Source organism: Chelonia mydas, chromosome 11 (genome assembly GCF_015237465.2).
Source record: "Chelonia mydas isolate rCheMyd1 chromosome 11, rCheMyd1.pri.v2, whole genome shotgun sequence".
Taxonomy (NCBI): domain Eukaryota; kingdom Metazoa; phylum Chordata; order Testudines; family Cheloniidae; genus Chelonia; species Chelonia mydas.
In genome coordinates this window covers 64,129,584-64,146,473 of record NC_051251.2, presented here as the reverse complement: position 1 = coordinate 64,146,473, position 16,890 = coordinate 64,129,584, and the positions used below count along the sequence as shown (strand labels likewise).

At 45.0% G+C, this 16,890-nt stretch overlaps 1 protein-coding gene across 7 annotated transcripts in view; it reads left to right on the top strand.

The window, feature by feature from the left end:
- The window catches only part of KANSL1L (KAT8 regulatory NSL complex subunit 1 like), a 94,704-nt gene that overhangs the window by 74,715 nt on the left and 3,099 nt on the right, over positions 1-16,890 (top strand). For 6 of the 7 annotated variants that reach the window (XR_005227425.2, XR_005227424.2, XR_006284710.1 and 3 more), the window contains 5 exons: positions 628-765; positions 3,849-3,973; positions 5,627-5,751; positions 6,632-6,686; positions 16,479-16,591. Coding sequence is in view for 2 of the 7 variants with exons in the window: in XM_037913037.2 (XP_037768965.1) it covers positions 628-765; positions 3,849-3,973; positions 5,627-5,751; positions 6,632-6,686; positions 16,479-16,591 (556 nt within the window). In the remaining 5 variants the exon portion in view is untranslated. The remainder of the gene's footprint in view (positions 1-627; positions 766-3,848; positions 3,974-5,626; positions 5,752-6,631; positions 6,687-16,478; positions 16,592-16,890) is intronic. The other variant, XM_043524844.1, reaches the window with a different exon arrangement.

Sequence of the window (16,890 nt, the reverse complement as noted above, 5' to 3'; positions counted from 1 at the left end):
AGTTGTTGGTTAGACTTTGTCGAGATAAAGGAAAAATGACTGTGTGTATTGAAAAGCCTAATAAAATGACATATGTATGGCATAAAAAGGTAGCAGCAGCAGCTGTAATAAGGCGGTTTTACGGGAGTTCTGTGGGCTGGTAAAGTATTGCATTCTGCAGGAAATCTGCCTTACATCATATCCCTTATCTCCACTGTACCATATATTGCGCCTCTTCCACCTTAACTGCTTTTTGCCCTGTGCTTGGTATTAAAGCTGTTCTTATATCTCTAACTGCTTACATATAAATGGTCCTTTTAGAAAGATGAGTTAACACTAGCTGAAATGGGAATTAACCCTTGCTGTAGTACTGTTACGAGCAAAAAAAGACACAAAGGGCCAGATGCTCCTCTGTTACACTAGGGTAAATCAGTTGGTCAATATGATTGCATCAGTATAACTGAGAGGTGAATTTGGCCCCCATGGTTTGAATTTTTTGTGTCTACACATATCAGAGATTGTTAAACTATTTATTTGGTATGTTTCTGATTATAAGTACCTGTAGCTCTTTCATTATTGTTTGTAAAGTGAGCTTGGCTGTAAGTTGCATCTAATGAAAATGAATCTGAAACTTTGCAAATGTTGCAGAATTTCATCAACATAGTGCTTCTCTCAAACAATGGAGCAGTGGCTATTTACTTAATTCCAAACCTCAAGCAGCATCAGGAACATCTGAACAGTTGTCCGAGGGAAGAAAGAAAAGGCACCTAAGTGAGACAGCGATAGGTAAGGGAAAAATAAGAGTATATAAACTACTGCCCTTTCTGAAGATACCCTTTTATCATTGGGCCTCACACATTATTCTAAATTGTTTCTTCAGATAAATGGATGGACAACTTTATGAAATTGTATTTTACAGGGTTGTGAGAAATAGGCTTATGATGCACTATGCAAAAAATAAATGCACACCATTTAAGGCATGCCATTTTCTGCTTGTTTTTATTTCTTCCATCCCCCCGACACTTCTCACCCCAATTGTACTTAGTGTGATTACAAAACTGGACATGCTTCTGTTTTTCATTGTTAGAATACTCCTTAAGGAAATTGCTTAGCCATACAATTGCATTTGTGTAATACTAGGTAGTGTGGTTTTTATTATGTTTTTTTTTTTTAATAATTCTCCGTGAAACAGACTGTGAATAAATTTGTAAATCATACACTCAGCCAAACATTGACTATTTCTGAACTCAGTAAGCTATGTTTCATTTATTGTATGCTGTGGTTCCTGAGTCTGGCTTCTTTTTAAACTGTTAAATGTAAGAATTGTGGACAAGACTCTTAATAGGGATGGTGGGTAACCAGTGTTTTTAAGAAGGTGCTAGTGGTGATCATGATAGGTAGTTATAGACTGCACTAAGTTAATTGTAACAGCAGTTAAAGATAGAATTCTGTAAAGCACCTTGGTGAATATGACCATATAGGGATTCAGCACAACCTCTGTAAAGGAAAATAGTGTCTCGCCAATCTCTCAAAATTCAACTGCACAGTGGATAAAGGAAAATAGATGGATATAATGTATTTGGAAGTTGAGAAAAACATTCACAAACTTCTTCACAAGAAACTTAAGAAAACTAAGTCACGGGGTAAGAGGAAAAGCAGTTAAGGAGTAAAATTTGGATTAGAGACCGAAACAAAATTTTCAGTATGGAAGAATAGTAATAATGGAGGACTCAGGGTTCGAAAGTAAGACCAGTATTGTATAATATATCCATTAATATGGAGGAGCAATGAAATGACAACATTTGCGGATGACACCAAATTGTTTTGAGTAGTTGAGACTAGAAAGAAGAATGAGGAACTTCAGAAGGATCCAACAAGGGTAGGTGGCTGAGCAACATGTCCGGGAGACTCAGTGTAGACAAGCGCACTGTAATGCACTCTGAAAACAACAATCTGAACTACTCGCACCCTATTATGAACATGGCAATTCCTATGATTGTAGTAATAGCACTTAAAGAAAGGTACAGCTTGACAGTATAAACCTTTTAGAGAGCAAATTCTGTGAGGTTCTGACAATTTCATTGAGATTTTTGTTTACAAAAAAAAAAAAGATGATACCATCAGGATTGCAATTTCCTGGTGCCAGCATGCTGCTATGCAATACATTTGTACATAGCAGCAGAAGCTCTAGCTCAGTGGTGGGCAAACTTTTTGGTCTGAGGGCCACATCGGGGTTCCAAAACTGTACGGAGGGCCGGGAACTGTATTTAGGGAAGGCTGTGCCTCCCCAAACCCTAACCCTATCCTCCCTCTCCCACTTCCCGCCCCCCTCAGAATCCCAGACCCATCCACCCCCCCCCCCGCCCGCTCCTTGTCCCCTGCCCCCAACCGCCCCCCTGGGACCCTGCCCCCATCCAACCCCCCAGCTCCCTGACTGCCCCGACCCCTATCCACACCCCCACCCCCTGACAGGCCCCCCAGGACCCCACCCCCTATCCAACCCTCCCTCTAAAGCCCCTTTCAGAATGCGGCCCTGCGAACATGGGCGGAGGACTCAGGAGGAGCAGGGGCAGCTGCACAGCTGGAGAGAAGCGGCGGTTTCCCCTTCAAAGTGCCGCTTCTCTCCGGCTGGCTGCACGGCCGCTCGGTGCTCCTCCTGAGTCCTCCGCCCGCGTTTGCCACGCTCCCGCCACCCGCACTGCCCGCCTGCTCCCCTGAGGCTGCAGGTGAGACTCCCTCCCTGCTCTCCCCTGCACCCGCACTGCAGCCCCCTCCTGCGCTGGTGGCATGGTGAGCTGAGGCTGCGGGGGAGGGGCTGGGGACTAGCCTCCCCGGCCCGGAGCTCAAGGGCTGGCCAGGACGGTCCCGTGGCCGGATGTGGCCTGCGGGCTGTAATTTGCCCACCTCTGCTCTAGCTCATTAGTGCTATATATGTATTCCTAATTTGGGCTCTGTCTAGGAGAAATTATCCATGAGGAAGGTCAGCAGCCTGGTGAGTAAGGCCAAAAATAAAATACTCTGTGCCAGGGAGTTGCAGAGTTGCTTATGAGATGAGAGTTCATATACTTTACCCACGCTGTGCATTACGATGCTTTATCTAGGGTCTGTTACCTCTTTCTCCCGCATTGGATCCACTGCTCTTGACAGACCCTCTTTATATTTAGTTAGTGTTCTAAATATGTTTAGGTTAGTATGGGATTCTCTTTTCTTCCTTTAAGTTGGGAGAAGAGAGAATTGGGAACAATGGTGGTTTGCTTTTAGAGTCCAAACAAAATTGCAGGAGGGGCTATATTCACTGGGATTGAATAAAAATTACCCATAGATTATTATTTGTCTAGAACATTGAATCCACTTTATGGGAAATCAGACTTGCGAGTGAGAAAACTGACTTTGCCTTTGTCATCTTTGCTGCCAATTCCACTTAGCTCTCAGTCAGGAAAAAGCTGTTGGGTATGGAAAAGCTGATTGGGGACTCTCATGGCTACGTGATATGCTGCCCAGTCAGGGAAGGTTACACTCTCTATTCAGGTGGTGGCCAAGATTATTGCCACAAACCTGATTATTGTTGGTTGTACGTAGTCCGGTAGCTTCTGTAAAGGAGGCAGGATCTGACACGATGAGACTGAATTACCCCCTTGAACTAGAGAGAGAGTTTTTGTGAGACAATAGTGATGGAGGTGAATTTGTGATGGATAGAGCCGTGTAAGTGATTATTTTTACAGCTGGTTGTTAGGTGTTCATGAAATCTCATGTGTTCAGCTGTGGGCTTTCAGAAAAGGCCTCATTTGCTGCTACATCGGGAATATTTTTAACGTAATAGACGTAATATTTAACGTAATTTTTTTTTTTTCCAAATCTTTTTGTGGCAGGAGAAAGTAATAGTAGGTTTGAAGCTTTTTCCTTTCGACATGCAGAACCAGAATCCCATAACGATTTTACTGCCGTGACCCATGTCAATCTGATGTCTAGATCTACCCAAAACACATCATCACAGGTAAATGAAAAATGAATATATTGATGGATTAATTAAAACTTCACCAGAGAGTTGTACAAATTAGTAAATAAAAAATACAAGCCTTTCACATTGTACTTTGCTTTACGCAGTTTTACACATGCCTAATTAGAGTGAGATTACTCGTCTGTATTGGGAAGGGAATGTTCTAAAACATAGAAGTGCATTCTCAAAGACAAGTATTTCACAGACCATGAATTAGTTTATCAATAAAAGCGTCAAAGAGTCCTGTGGCACCGTATAGACTAACAGACGTATTGGAGCCTGGGCTTTCGTGGGTGAATACCCACTTCGTCGGATGCACGTAGTGGAACTACATGCGTCCGACGGTTTCCACTACGTGCATCCGACGAAGTGGGTATTCACCCACGAAAGCCCATGCTCCAATACGTCTGTTAGTCTATAAGGTGCCACAGGACTCTTTGACACTTTTACAGATCCAGACTAACACGGCTACCCCTCTGTAGTTTATCAATGAGAGTTTTTTAAAAAACCCTGCATTTAAAACTAATTAAATGAATTATGATTTAAGTCCCCACTGAAACTGTGACTGGAGGCTTTTATAATGCTACCTCCTGATGGACCTACACAGTATTGGCTGGCAATGTAAATACAATTGTGGTACTTTATCCTGTTGCATCTTGATTTACCAAACAATGACTATTTCAAACTCCTATTTACTGAACTACTAGCAAAGCCTCTGCTAAAGTGGTGGTGACATCCAGGCCCCATTGAAATCAATGCCAAACTTCCCATTTATTACAGTGACAGAATTTCACCCTAGAAGTGTTCAGGTTTCAGTGCTTTGGAACTTTGGAATTCTGTAGGACAGAAATATGAAGACTTACAGTTTACAAATACTGTATCTGATAATCGAAACCTAAGTGATGTTCCCTCCGCAGTTTGGGTAATGCAAATTCTATTGAATTTCTTTCCTTGACTGAGTCTTTTACACATCTGCATCTAGTGAGAACTTCTTTCCTTTACCAGATTGAATGAAAGTGATTTATTCTGAAACACGCTTTTTCAGTTGAAAACAGAAAGCTCTATAATTTAGATTGAATCATGTTTTAAACCCAAACCGCCTACTGTAATCCAGAAAAGTCAGTCCACACACTTGAGAGAAGAGGTTGGATAGCCCCAAAGAGGAAAACGCTGAGTTCAGCATCCTCTTATCCCTACAAAGGGATTTCTGCAGATTTCCAGACAAATATTTTCCATCTAGATTACTGTATATTGATAAATTCATTTCATATACTGCATTTAGGCTCTGACCTCTTGGAATTCTTATTTTTATCAAGTACAAGAACATCTGTGTAGTGGTCAGGTTATAGGTTAGTAGATTTATCCTAGAATGCCTCCAGTATATTATGAAGAATATAGCTATCAAGAGTGGGATTGTCAACAGTGGTGCTCAGTATTAACTGTAATTGTGAAATCAGTGTTAAAACTTCCATTGACTTCAATGGGAACAGAGTTAGTCCAAAACTGAGTACTTTTGAAAATGTCATTCTAAAAAGCCACTCTGCGTTTGTCTATCTGTTAAATGTACAAAAAAATTGTTAGTTCTATTGTCTTAGAGTTAACATGCAGCTATTATCATTAAGCTAATGACTCTTCTGTATTGTTATACAGCATAACTCTAGACGGAGACTGAGAAGTGAGAGCTCCTATGATATAGACAACATTGTTATTCCTATGTCACTGGTTGCTCCCTCTAAATTGGAGAAGCTGCAATACAAAGAAATCCTTACTCCAAGGTATGCTCATTTCACGCTCTTTGCACCCAACTGATATTGTTTTCTGTTTTCATAAAAGTTCCTCCTTTCCCCCCGTTGCATGAAAGAACCCCCCAGCAGTGGGGAAGATTGACTGACAATCCAAGGGAAATGGTCAGACTGCACACAATGTCTGATGCCCAGAGTAAGCAGACTGTAAAAATAAAGAGGAATGTTTTTCTCTAACCTTGATTCTAGTACTCATTGCAGACACAAATGTGTTTTAAGAAGATTCTCTCTCTCTCTCTGTAGTTAGTTGGAGATTATCTTTTTTTTTAATTTCTTAGTTCAGCAGAAAAAAGCAACCTCCCAATAACATACACAGAAAAACACATACCTGTATGTTTTTTTAAAAATTCTGATTTTATTAATTGAATTTAACTTTTTTATGTAGCATAACCCCATTATTTCTGATATCTGGTTCTCTATACTTGTTTAAAACACATAGATCCTTTGATTCTTGGAACAGCTTAAGCAAGTTTTCGTTAAACTAAATAATGAGTAAGTCATCTAAATTAGCAGTGCCTGGTCCTTTTATCTGCAAATCTTTGACTTGTGTTTCAGGCTGTTTTTGTTTAAAGGCTTAAAATAATATTAACAGGACAATGTTAAGGAGCTCAGATTCTGTATTTTTTTTAAAGAAAGATTTTCTAGAACCTAATGTTAGAAGACACATTTTCATGATTTTTATTTAAATTAAAATCATTTTACTTAAATATTGACATTCCCTTACAAAAATTGCAGCATAAATACTGCAGCATTGTGCTATTTAATGAGAACAGGACAATCTCATTCCACTGCTGAAGTGATAAAAAGTTCAATTTGGCTAATCCTGTATTAACTACCCTTCTCCAATTTGTAGCTGGAGAGTTGTTGAACTTCATCCTCTGGGGCGATCTCATATAGATGAAGAAGAGGTAAGCTATATTTTAATGAAACCAAGCATTTGATAAACCACTTATTAATGTATGTTTTTAGTAGTCACTGGTTTCATGAAAACCCCTGGTAAGCTTGAAGTTGTAAAAATAAGCTGATTGTACTAACTATGAATGTAAAAGCATTGTGTGAACACGTATGTTTTATATACTTATTTTGTCAGATGTCTCTTCTCCCATCCTACCAACCTCTTAGTGGCAACACTAATGAGTGATGGCAAGGTGAATCTCCATTAGGAAGCAAGGAGACGAAAGAACTGGAAGTCAGTGCTAGTATATAAGCAGCAGCCTACCCACATCCTAGAAACAGGAAGCATGGGCTTCTAGCTTCTTGCACCCTGATTCTTTTGACTTTTAGCCCTAAGATTAAGAGGAAAAGAGGAAGGAGAAGAAGAGGTTAGAACACACGGATTGTTACTCAAGAAAGAAAGAACACACGGAGAGTTGAGGCAGCTAAGGTTTTCTATCTCAGAACCTGCACCTTGTTGGGCAAGGCTCTAGCCCCCCGGGGTCCAGCCAGTGATTCAGCAGCAAGCCCCTTCTACCAACCTCCTTCCACAGTCGCTGCCATTCTCTTTCCGAGGACTGGGACACTGGAGATTCAGTGGGAAACCCTCTTCAGGGAGTGGGTAATCAGGTGGATCTCCAGGTTTGCTAGCAGCCCCTCTTCCTCTGCATTGTCTACAAGCAGCACCAGAAAACCAACTCCTTGGGCTTTGTAGCATCTTAGCAGGTATTTTTGCCTTTTTTTTTTTTTTTGTGAGGGCCACTAGGTTTTTTCAGACCCATCTCTATGTTTGCCTACTCCTTGCCTTGTAGTTTGGTTTTGCATTGGTGGGAGGAATCCATTTCTCCTTCCGACTTCCTGTCTGAAGCAATGCAGCCTGCAGCACTCTCCTCGGCAAACCATTAACCATTTCTTCATCACCCACTGCTGCTGTTCCTTCAGCAGCATGGGTCAGCCGGCCTCTTTCATGGCACCCCCTTGGGCTTATTGGTTTGGGGAGCTTTCTTTCCCTCGAGCAGGCATGCAGGGCATTTCCCAGAGCCAGTGTGAACAGACCAGATCCATTCTCCAGTCTGTGGTTCCTCCTCCTCTCCATGTTTCTGTTGCTGTTTCCCCTGACCTGGATCAAATGCCTAGTAAGAAACCTGCCATTTTTGCTACCTTCCCAAAATCTTTGGAGGTATCTGATTTCTATCTCTAATCCTATCACTGACCTGTCCCACTTGCCTGACCCCTACTTGGACTAACAGTAAACACAGCAGATCCAAGACCAGCATCCAGACCTTGATCCCAAACAAAGATATTGCTGCCCTCCTGGATGAGAATATCCTTCCTAGAGCCCCTTACTCTGAGGGCCCCTTCTGTGAGGGGGTTAGATGCTCCAATAAACTAGCCAAGGAGTAAACTTTTCAAAGGGTTCTCTCTCCCTTCGAGACTGAAGAGGTAATATCTCGCCATGCAGCAATCCTAGAGGTTATTCTGAGGAGTGGGATCAAGTAAACAAGTGATCTCCTGGCTCCAGAAAATGCTCCAGGTCACAAAGGATAAAATATTTATTCTTCCCAACGTAGATGCCGCCTCTTGTCTCTCTGAAAATGTACTTTGCCGACATATTCTATAGTCTCCACAGACAAGGCGGCCAACCTTTCCCATTGCAGTGCCCAGTAGGTCCTAGCTGTTGATTTCACTCATTTGGCATTGTATTCTGGGCTCTAGAGAAGGAGAATGTCTCCATCCTAGTGTCCCCTTCTCTTAACCTAGCTGGTGAGATTCTTGGTTTTCTTATGGATTCTATCTAGTCTGCCTTCTTCCTGTTTAATGCTGCCTTTGATAGGCTCATAGATTTAGAAGGAACCCCCTCACTTGCTACAGCAGCTGCTATATCTGTGTTTGGAGCAGGAAGGCTGCACTGAGTACATCACAGACTTTTCCTACAAGGGTAGGAAGCTATTTGGAGAACAGCTAGGTAAGGGTAACTAAAGGAGCGCTTCTTGCTCAAGAACCTTCTCCCTCAGCACTCTTATCCCTCCTCTTCCTCCTCTAGACCTGGTTATTGGGGGGGAAAAAGAATTCCCACAGCCATCAACTTCCCTCTTCAGGACGCTAAGGAGCACGATCTTCACTCAGAATCTTCTTCTGCAAAACTCTAAGAGCGTCTGTGTGGCTTTGGATCCCATACAGAGCTCCCGTTATGTTACATTCATCTCTGTGGCTGAAAGAACTGAGCTGTCCATCTCTAAAATCTGCATGGCAGCTACGTGGTCATATAAATATGCCTTCATTTGCCATTATTAGTGGAACTGGTGTGCTTCAGGGGACAGTTCCTTTGGCCAGAACGTGCTTCAAGCAGCACAATAAAGTAACCCTATCTCCTGCTCTGTTTCATTGCTTGTGATGTTTGCTGTCAGGTGCTGGGTAGAATGAGAGAAGAGACACATCTGGCAAAGGAAAATTACTGATAATTTCTGATCATTTCTGTTTATCATAGTCATTTTCTCTCATCCTACCTTTCCTCGATTTGGAGAGGGCCTGCTGTCCTGGAATTGTCGTATTGTCTTGGAAGCACTCTGATTAGAGGAAATAGGCTTGTTGGTGTTCATCTGTGATTCATTGTTCGTGTTCTTCCGCCTCTTTACTTTAGGATTCAGACTGCTGATAGTCATTACAATTACTGGATAGCTTGAGAGAAAAGACATATAGCTTCTGAATTTCCTGATTTCTGTGTTGAAATTTGTGATCTATTGTTTCCTTAATGTGGGGTTTGAAATTAATATTGTCTAAGTTGAAGGCTGTAGCCAAACAGAGTTGTAATCAATACTAGTAGTTTATTTAGTAATTGTTATTTGTTTCAGTAGACACACGCACTTTTTAATATGTTATCAGTGTGGCGAGGATGAGTTCATAAACAACAACTTTTCAAGGTTGGAGGACTCTTTTTAAAGTTTCCCAGGAAGTTCTTTTGATTCATATTCCCACATGGCATCTGGTTCAGCAGAGTGGAAGCTTGACCAGATGCTGTGGAAGGATCCAAACCTAGGTTTGGTTAAAGCTTTTTCCTCAGACCAGTCATTAGACATGCCTAATGGTGGACATACCTATTAATTTTATTTTTATAGCGGTTGTCGGGGGAGCAACTGGGTTCTTCGAGTGCTTGTTCATGTCCATTCCAATTAGGGGGTGTACGCACGTGCACGGCAGGCAGAAGTTTTTTTCCCATAGCAGCATCTGTCAGGTCGGCCTGGGTGCCCCCTGGAGTCGCACCGTCGTGGTACTCAGTATAGAGTCCTGCCAAACCGCAACCCCCTTAGTTCCTTCTTACCGCTAGTGACCGTTAGCTGTAACATCCCATAGCCCTTGCTTTAGCAAGCGCCTTTCTTTGTATTACCTGTTATCTGTAGTTAGTAGTTGTTGTTATAGTTAGTTTGTTGGGGGTTCCCTCCCGTCCCCCTCCCGTCTCCCTCCCCCCCCCCGATACCCGGAGCCATGGTATGCTGTGGTCCCCGGGATTCAAAAAGTGTGAGGTCTGCTTTAAGCGCAGGCCAAAAAACGATCCACACCCTGCATGTTTAGGGTGCCTAGGTGAGGGTCACCAAAAGGACTGCTGCAGAATTTGCTGTGAGTTTCACCCCATAACTTCGAAAGAGAGGGAACAGCGGCTCAAAGTTCTGTTCATGGAGGCAGCTCTTTGCCCCCATTCAGACCCAGAGACCCCGCGCCCAGCACCACCTTCTTGGTAAAGAGTGGGAACCGGTGCCGAGAAAGGACTCTTCCCAAGACTCTCGGCACTGTCATGGCTCCTCCCACGTCCATTCGTCAGGTAGGCACCAGTCTCAATTGCCAGTGCCTCAGAAGAAAAAGAAGCCAGAGAGGGATTGTTCTTCCCTGGCCAAATCTAAGGAGCCAGTGACTGAGAGACCCCAGTTGGGCCACAGCTCCACATGGCCGATGAGGGCCGTGTCAATTCCTGCCCCGGAAGGGCGGTTGACTCCGGCCCCACCCTGCTTGCCGGACCTCAGGAGTCAGCAGCTGCAGCTCCAATCGACCCCGGAGGCCTTTAATGCAGCTCAGGACTTGTTGTGCCTCATGGCGCCATTCTCACCTCCAAGGAGGGACACGCGGCCAGCGTTGACAGCACTAGTCCGCCTCGCAGTACAGTCAAGAGGGAAACCAACTATGCTGTCCCGGTGCTCGCCTTCTCCACAGCGCTCTGATGCCAGTCGTTCGGGAACGAGAGCCCAGTCGGTCCCCTAGTTCCTGACGCTCAGCACCACGCAGTGCAGCATCTCTGTGGTCTTCCTTTTTGGAGACCTCGGAGTCAGAGTCTGACTCCTATCGCTCCGACACAAGTAGTAGCAGGCGGTCCAGGTCACGGCGGGAGAGACGAACTCACCTGGCACCGTGGCCTCTGCAGTGGCAGAACCTGAAACTGTGGCCCTTCTGGATGCCCTGGGCCTTCTATCAGAGCCAGGGACAGAGCCAAAGGTAACGCTCGGCAGCAACATCTGGAGCCTTGACTACTTCCGTTTCAACCTCCCACCCCTCAGGGACCTGCGATCTCCCAGGCACCACAGCCAGCTATGGAGGCACCACCACCAAGTACATCGACGCTGTCGGCTGCGGCACCGTCGCCGGCACCATCGGCAGCAATGCCTGCAGTGCAGCCTGGTATGGGAGTCCTCTGTCTTGGCACCTAGGGGCACGGCACCGTCCAGGTCGGCTCCAGCCTGGGATCCCCAGGAGTCATGGGAACTTGGGCACCGAGGGGAGGGAACAGCCACCCTTTATGGGGGCTTCTTCCTCCTCCTCACCAGGTGAGGCACTGGTGGTGACCCTATAGCTCCAGCTCTGGAAGATAACTGGATGTTGCAGCAGTTGCTGTGGCGAGTTGCCCAGGCCTGGGCATTCAGGTGGGGGAGGTAATCAAGGACGCGGATCCCATGGTGCACATCCTCGCGCCCTCCAGACCCGCACTCATTGCCCTGCCTCTTATCAAAATTACATCTGCCACAACCAAAACTTTATGGTAGACCCCAGCCTTGTTGCCCCCCAAAAGCTAAGCGCAATGAAAGGCGTTACTTTGTGCCAACTAAGGGTTATGAGCATCTTTCCTCGCACCTGCCGCCTGATTTCCCTGGTTGTGGACACTGTTAACCAGCACGAGCAGCAAGATTACCAAGGACCCTCCCCTAAGAACAGGGAGGCGAAAAGACTCGACTTTTTCGGTAGAAAGATCTAGTCTACAGGCAGGTTGCAGCTCCACATTTCAAACCAGCAAGCCATTGTTGCAGGTACTGCTATAATACATGTGAAGCAATGGCAAAATTTGCAGAGCTGCTGCCGCAAGACTCCCCTTCCGAGTTCTCGGCTTTGGTCGAGGAGGGCAAGCTCATCTCCCGAGCTTCCTTGCAGGTGGTGCTAGACAGAGCTGATGCAGCCTCCAGGGTGATGGTTACAGGGGTGGCCATGAGAAGGGGCTCTTGGCTCCAAGTTTCAGGTCTGCCATACAAGGTCCCACAGACCATTCAGGACCTCCCCTTTGAAGGTGTGAATCTGTTTTCCAAAAAGGCAGATAAAAGGATTCATAGCCTAAAAGACTCAAGAGCCACCTCAAATTGCTGGGCCTCCATATTCCCACCTCTCAGCAGAAACACGTTAGACCACAACCTCCTCCGTGGTTCTGCTAACAACAGAACGACAGGACAGTTACTAGAGGAGGAATTGGAGCAGTAGGAAGAGGCTGCACCTGTCCTCAGGCCAGGGCTTTGGCCAATCCAAGCCACTTCCCGGTCCCAAACTGGCCTTTTGAAGATGCGGTTGAGGATGACATACCAGAACAAGAACTGGATCTACTCTGCCTTACCTTTTCATCCCGACTATCCCCTTTCTACCGTGTATGGTCCAGTATCACTTCAGACCTCTGGGTGCTCTGCATGGTAGAGAGGGGATACTCCATCCAATTCTGTGCCCTCCCGCTCTTCTATCCCCCTTCTCTGTCCCTCTTCAGGTACCCCTCTCACGAGCAACTCCTTATACTGGAAGTGCACTCGCTCCTTTCGCTAGGGGCAGTGGAAGAGGTTCCTCAGGAGCAGAAGGGCAAGGGTTTCCTATTCCTGGTATTTCCTAATGCTGAAAGCCAAAGTCTGGGCTCAGGCCCATCCTAGACCTGCAAGAACTCAACAAGTTCATGACGAAGCTCAAGTTCCTCATGGTCTCTTTGGCCTTCATCATTCCTTCATTGGATCCAGGAGACTGGTATGCCGCCCTCGACTTGAAGGATGCATAATGTCACATAGCAATAATTCTGCCCCACAGAAAATACCTCAAGTTTGTGGTGAACAACAACCAATATCAGTTCACAGTCCTCCCGTTCAGCTGTTCAGCGGCACCTCAAATGTTCACCAAGTGCATGGTAGTTGTGGCCGCGTTTCTGCGCAGGTGTTAGGTACAGGTGTTCCTGTACCTCGACGACTGGCTCATCAAGGGCCACTCCAGAGCTCAAGTGGAGGCACAGGTTAACTTCATAAGGGTGACGTTCGGCAATCTGGGCCTTCTTCTGAACGAGGGGAAATCCAACGTTGTCTCGAGTTCAGCGGATAGAATTTATAGGGGTGACCTGGACTCGACCCAGGTCAGGGCGTACCTCCCGGAAGTGAGGTTCTAGGCCTTTGGCAACATCATTCGAGGTCTCAGGCAGTTCCCCACTACCACAGCAAGGAATTGCCTGAAACTTCTAGGACGCATGGCAGCCTGTACCTATGTGGTGCACTCAGACTTCGGCCTCTTCAGTCGCGGCTAGCATCGGTGTATCGACCAGCCCGGGACATTTGGATAAGGTTGTAACCCTGCCCCACCAGGCTGTCGATTCCCTCCTGTGGTCGCTCGAAGCACAGGTAGTATGTGCAAGGGTCCCCTTCTCCAGCCCTCAGCCGTCTCTCTCCCTAGTGACGGACGCATCAGCACGGTGCTGGGGAGCACATCTGGGGGACCTCAGGACTCAAGGCCTCTGGTCTCGGGCAGAGCTTGCTCTCCACATCAATGTCAGAGAGCTGAGAGCATTGCGCCTGGCATGCCAGACTTTCCATATCCACTTATCCTCCAGCTTTGCAAGCATGTGCACTAGGGCCTGACCCAAAGCCCAGTAAAGCCAATGGGAGTCTTTCCACTGAAGTCTGTGGACTTTGGATCAGGTTCTAGGTCCCCAGCAGGAGCTCATAGGAAGCTGTGGAGTGGAGTCGGACTGTGGAGTGCTATGTTCAGATAGATTTACCACAGAATAATGCAGCTGCAATAGGTTGTGTTCACATCTAACAGTTACAAACGCCCTCATCCATTCTGTAAAATCATGTGCCTAACACTGTTGCAGCAGAAACCACATGGCTGTGTGCGCTCTGTTGTAGGGTATTACCAGGGTCCAATATGCTCTTTGGCAAAACTTAACCTAAAATCTGTGGTTAGCTCCCTCCAGCTTTGTCTACACTACCGCTGTAGCTACACCTCTGTAAGGTCTCCCATGTACCTGCTCTATGCCGGCGGAGGAGAGTTTCCCGCCAGTGTAATTAAATCACCCCTAACGAGTGTCTCCCACCAACAAAGCGCTGTTCACACTGGCTTGTCGGTGAAACTTATGTCGGGCAGGGAGGTGGTTTTTTTCACACCCCTGACTGACAAAAGTTTTACATGAACAGTGCCATTAATGTAACATCCATTGTTGTTTAAAAACAAGGTGTGGCCGTAGCACCCTTCTGCTCTGCAGAGTACATTACAGCAGTCCTGAACCTGTTCTGAACTATGCCAGAGAGAGGGCCTGTGGAGAACTGGTCCTCGGGTGTCTTGAGGAAGGCAAAACACAGCTCCTTTGTGTGCATATCCTTGTTCTTCTCAGCTGTGACTGAGCAGCAACCTCAATTTTCAATGTGCTGCAGAAGAACGAAGAGTCAAACTGTCTCAAAATGCAGGGCAGATCTGGTGTCTGGATCCAGAGGGCTTCACTTAGCAGCCTGGGTCTTGTTCTTAACTGAGCAACCAAAATTCTCATGAGCTTGGATCTAAGTGTCTTGCTGGAGTTCTGCAAACCATTCACTAAGAAATCTTGCGTTGAAATGGTGACTGTTTTCTGCTGGATTTCGTAGTAGGAATGTGGCATTTCACCCTTCCCCCGGGGCCTTTCATTTTAGAATGTTTGGTATTCTTAATGAGGTCATGCTTACACGCTCAAAGCACATTGCTGCTTCCCACTCCTGCAGCATGAGTATCTTTTTTTTTTTTCTCTGCTCTCTTCCATGCACCCTTCTGTGAAACATTAGCTTAGAGTTGTTGCATTCCTTCATAACCCTCTGGGCTTCTGGACCTTGCCAAGATATACTGAACTTCCTCTTCAAGCAATTTTAGTCTGTTCTAAACATCGTTTTTCTGGTTGCAGATATGGTAAACATCGGTCTGAGCAAAATCCAAGCCTGTATGGCCCATCCTCCATTTAAACTATTTCACAAAGATAACGTTGTGTTGTATCTTCACCTCAACTTCTTGCTCCACTCCTCTGAAAGCTTCATAGTATGCCTGGTCAGGCCAGACTTTAAAATTTGGATAGGTCCAAGCCTTCTAGGAAATCCTCTCACCTGATCATATTTGGTAAGACATCCAAGGCAGTCTCTGTTTGGAGACTGTCTAAATTGGGTACATATGATAGGCTAAACTTACAAGGCTATGAATAAGCATAGTATTGACCATAGAGTTCCAGTGTTGAGAGAATTAAGGGTTTTTCTGGTAGTGCTGTGTGTGCCTTTCCCTCTCCCCTTTGCCATGTCTCTCTAACAGATATGTAAGTCTGCTGCACAAAGTTCAGTTTATCCAGCACTGTTCTTTCAAATGGAAGCCCAACTGAATGATGAAACACTGTCTTCTCAGTCTTTTTTCAGCTAAGCACTTCCAAGCCCTTCTCCTGAACACTGCTGCTGTTCGTTGTTCTCTGAAAGTTGGGTCTCTGTGGAGGGAATTTTTGAAGAATGGAACTTGCTTATTAGTAACTGGAATTTTCCAAATGTATTGCCTCTGCATATCTACACACTTCACCTCATCCCCAGACTTCCGTTGAGTCTTGGATGCTGAAGTAGAGAGGAACTCAGGCCAGCTGGAGACACTGGCTTTTTATAACCTGGAGTAGAATTCTTGGGGTCGTGGTTAATGCTCAACAGTTAACTTCATAAAATAGCCCGGTAACTTTTTTTAAGGTTACTGTTACCTGAGGATCTACATGCTTAACTCTTAAAAACTTGATTCACTCTGCTAATATAGAACCAAAATGCAAAAGAATCGAATAGTTTACATCTCTGAAGGAAAATGTAGTTGCTCTTAAGTGCTATAGCTCACTTCTTCTGTGTCCTGCTCCAGAAGAGACACAAGTGTGCATCCACAAATGTAGTACGTCTCCTGTTTACTTGACTTACAAGTAAGTAACCTTCCTCTTATTTTTCAATCTAGTGTAGTCCTTGAGTATTTCCATAGAGGTGTGAATAATTTTTATATCAACTTGAGATCCACCCCTTCCAAACGTGTAAATTAGCGGGCTAAAAAGTTGTATCGTATAGCTGTATTTTTCTGTCATGTTTTAAGATAAACACATACAGTTTACTATACCTTTGTACTCTCCACTGCACATTCTTTTTGTTGTGCGTGTGACACAGATTCCCCACAGGACTATATAAAACCATTGTTTTCATCTTTAGTGATGCCTGTAATCATGGCAACAGCCATCTCATTTATAATTACAGATCGAAGATCTGTCAGATGAACTTTTTTCTTCACGTCATGCAAAATATGAAGAGAGAGAGAAAGCAAGGTGGTCATTGTGGGAACAGAGCCGATGGCCCAGAAGAAATAGCAGGCAGGTGTATTGTCATAAATGGAGGACTCTTACAGAATCATTGGGATTTTCTGTTCGTAGCTCAGCAACTTTTAGAAATGCTATCGGTAGAGTGAAGCATCTTTGAAAATGAGGGTATTCCCCATCAAATAGTTTACCATGCACGGTATCATGCATATTTAATTTGTTGCTCGAAAAGGAAAGCTATATAGCTTTAAATCTTATGAATTTTAAGAAAATCTAGGTTATTGGCATATTAGTGAACAAAATCTTAACATTTTCTGAACTCATCCCACTGCTGCTGTTCGCTGCCATGCTCA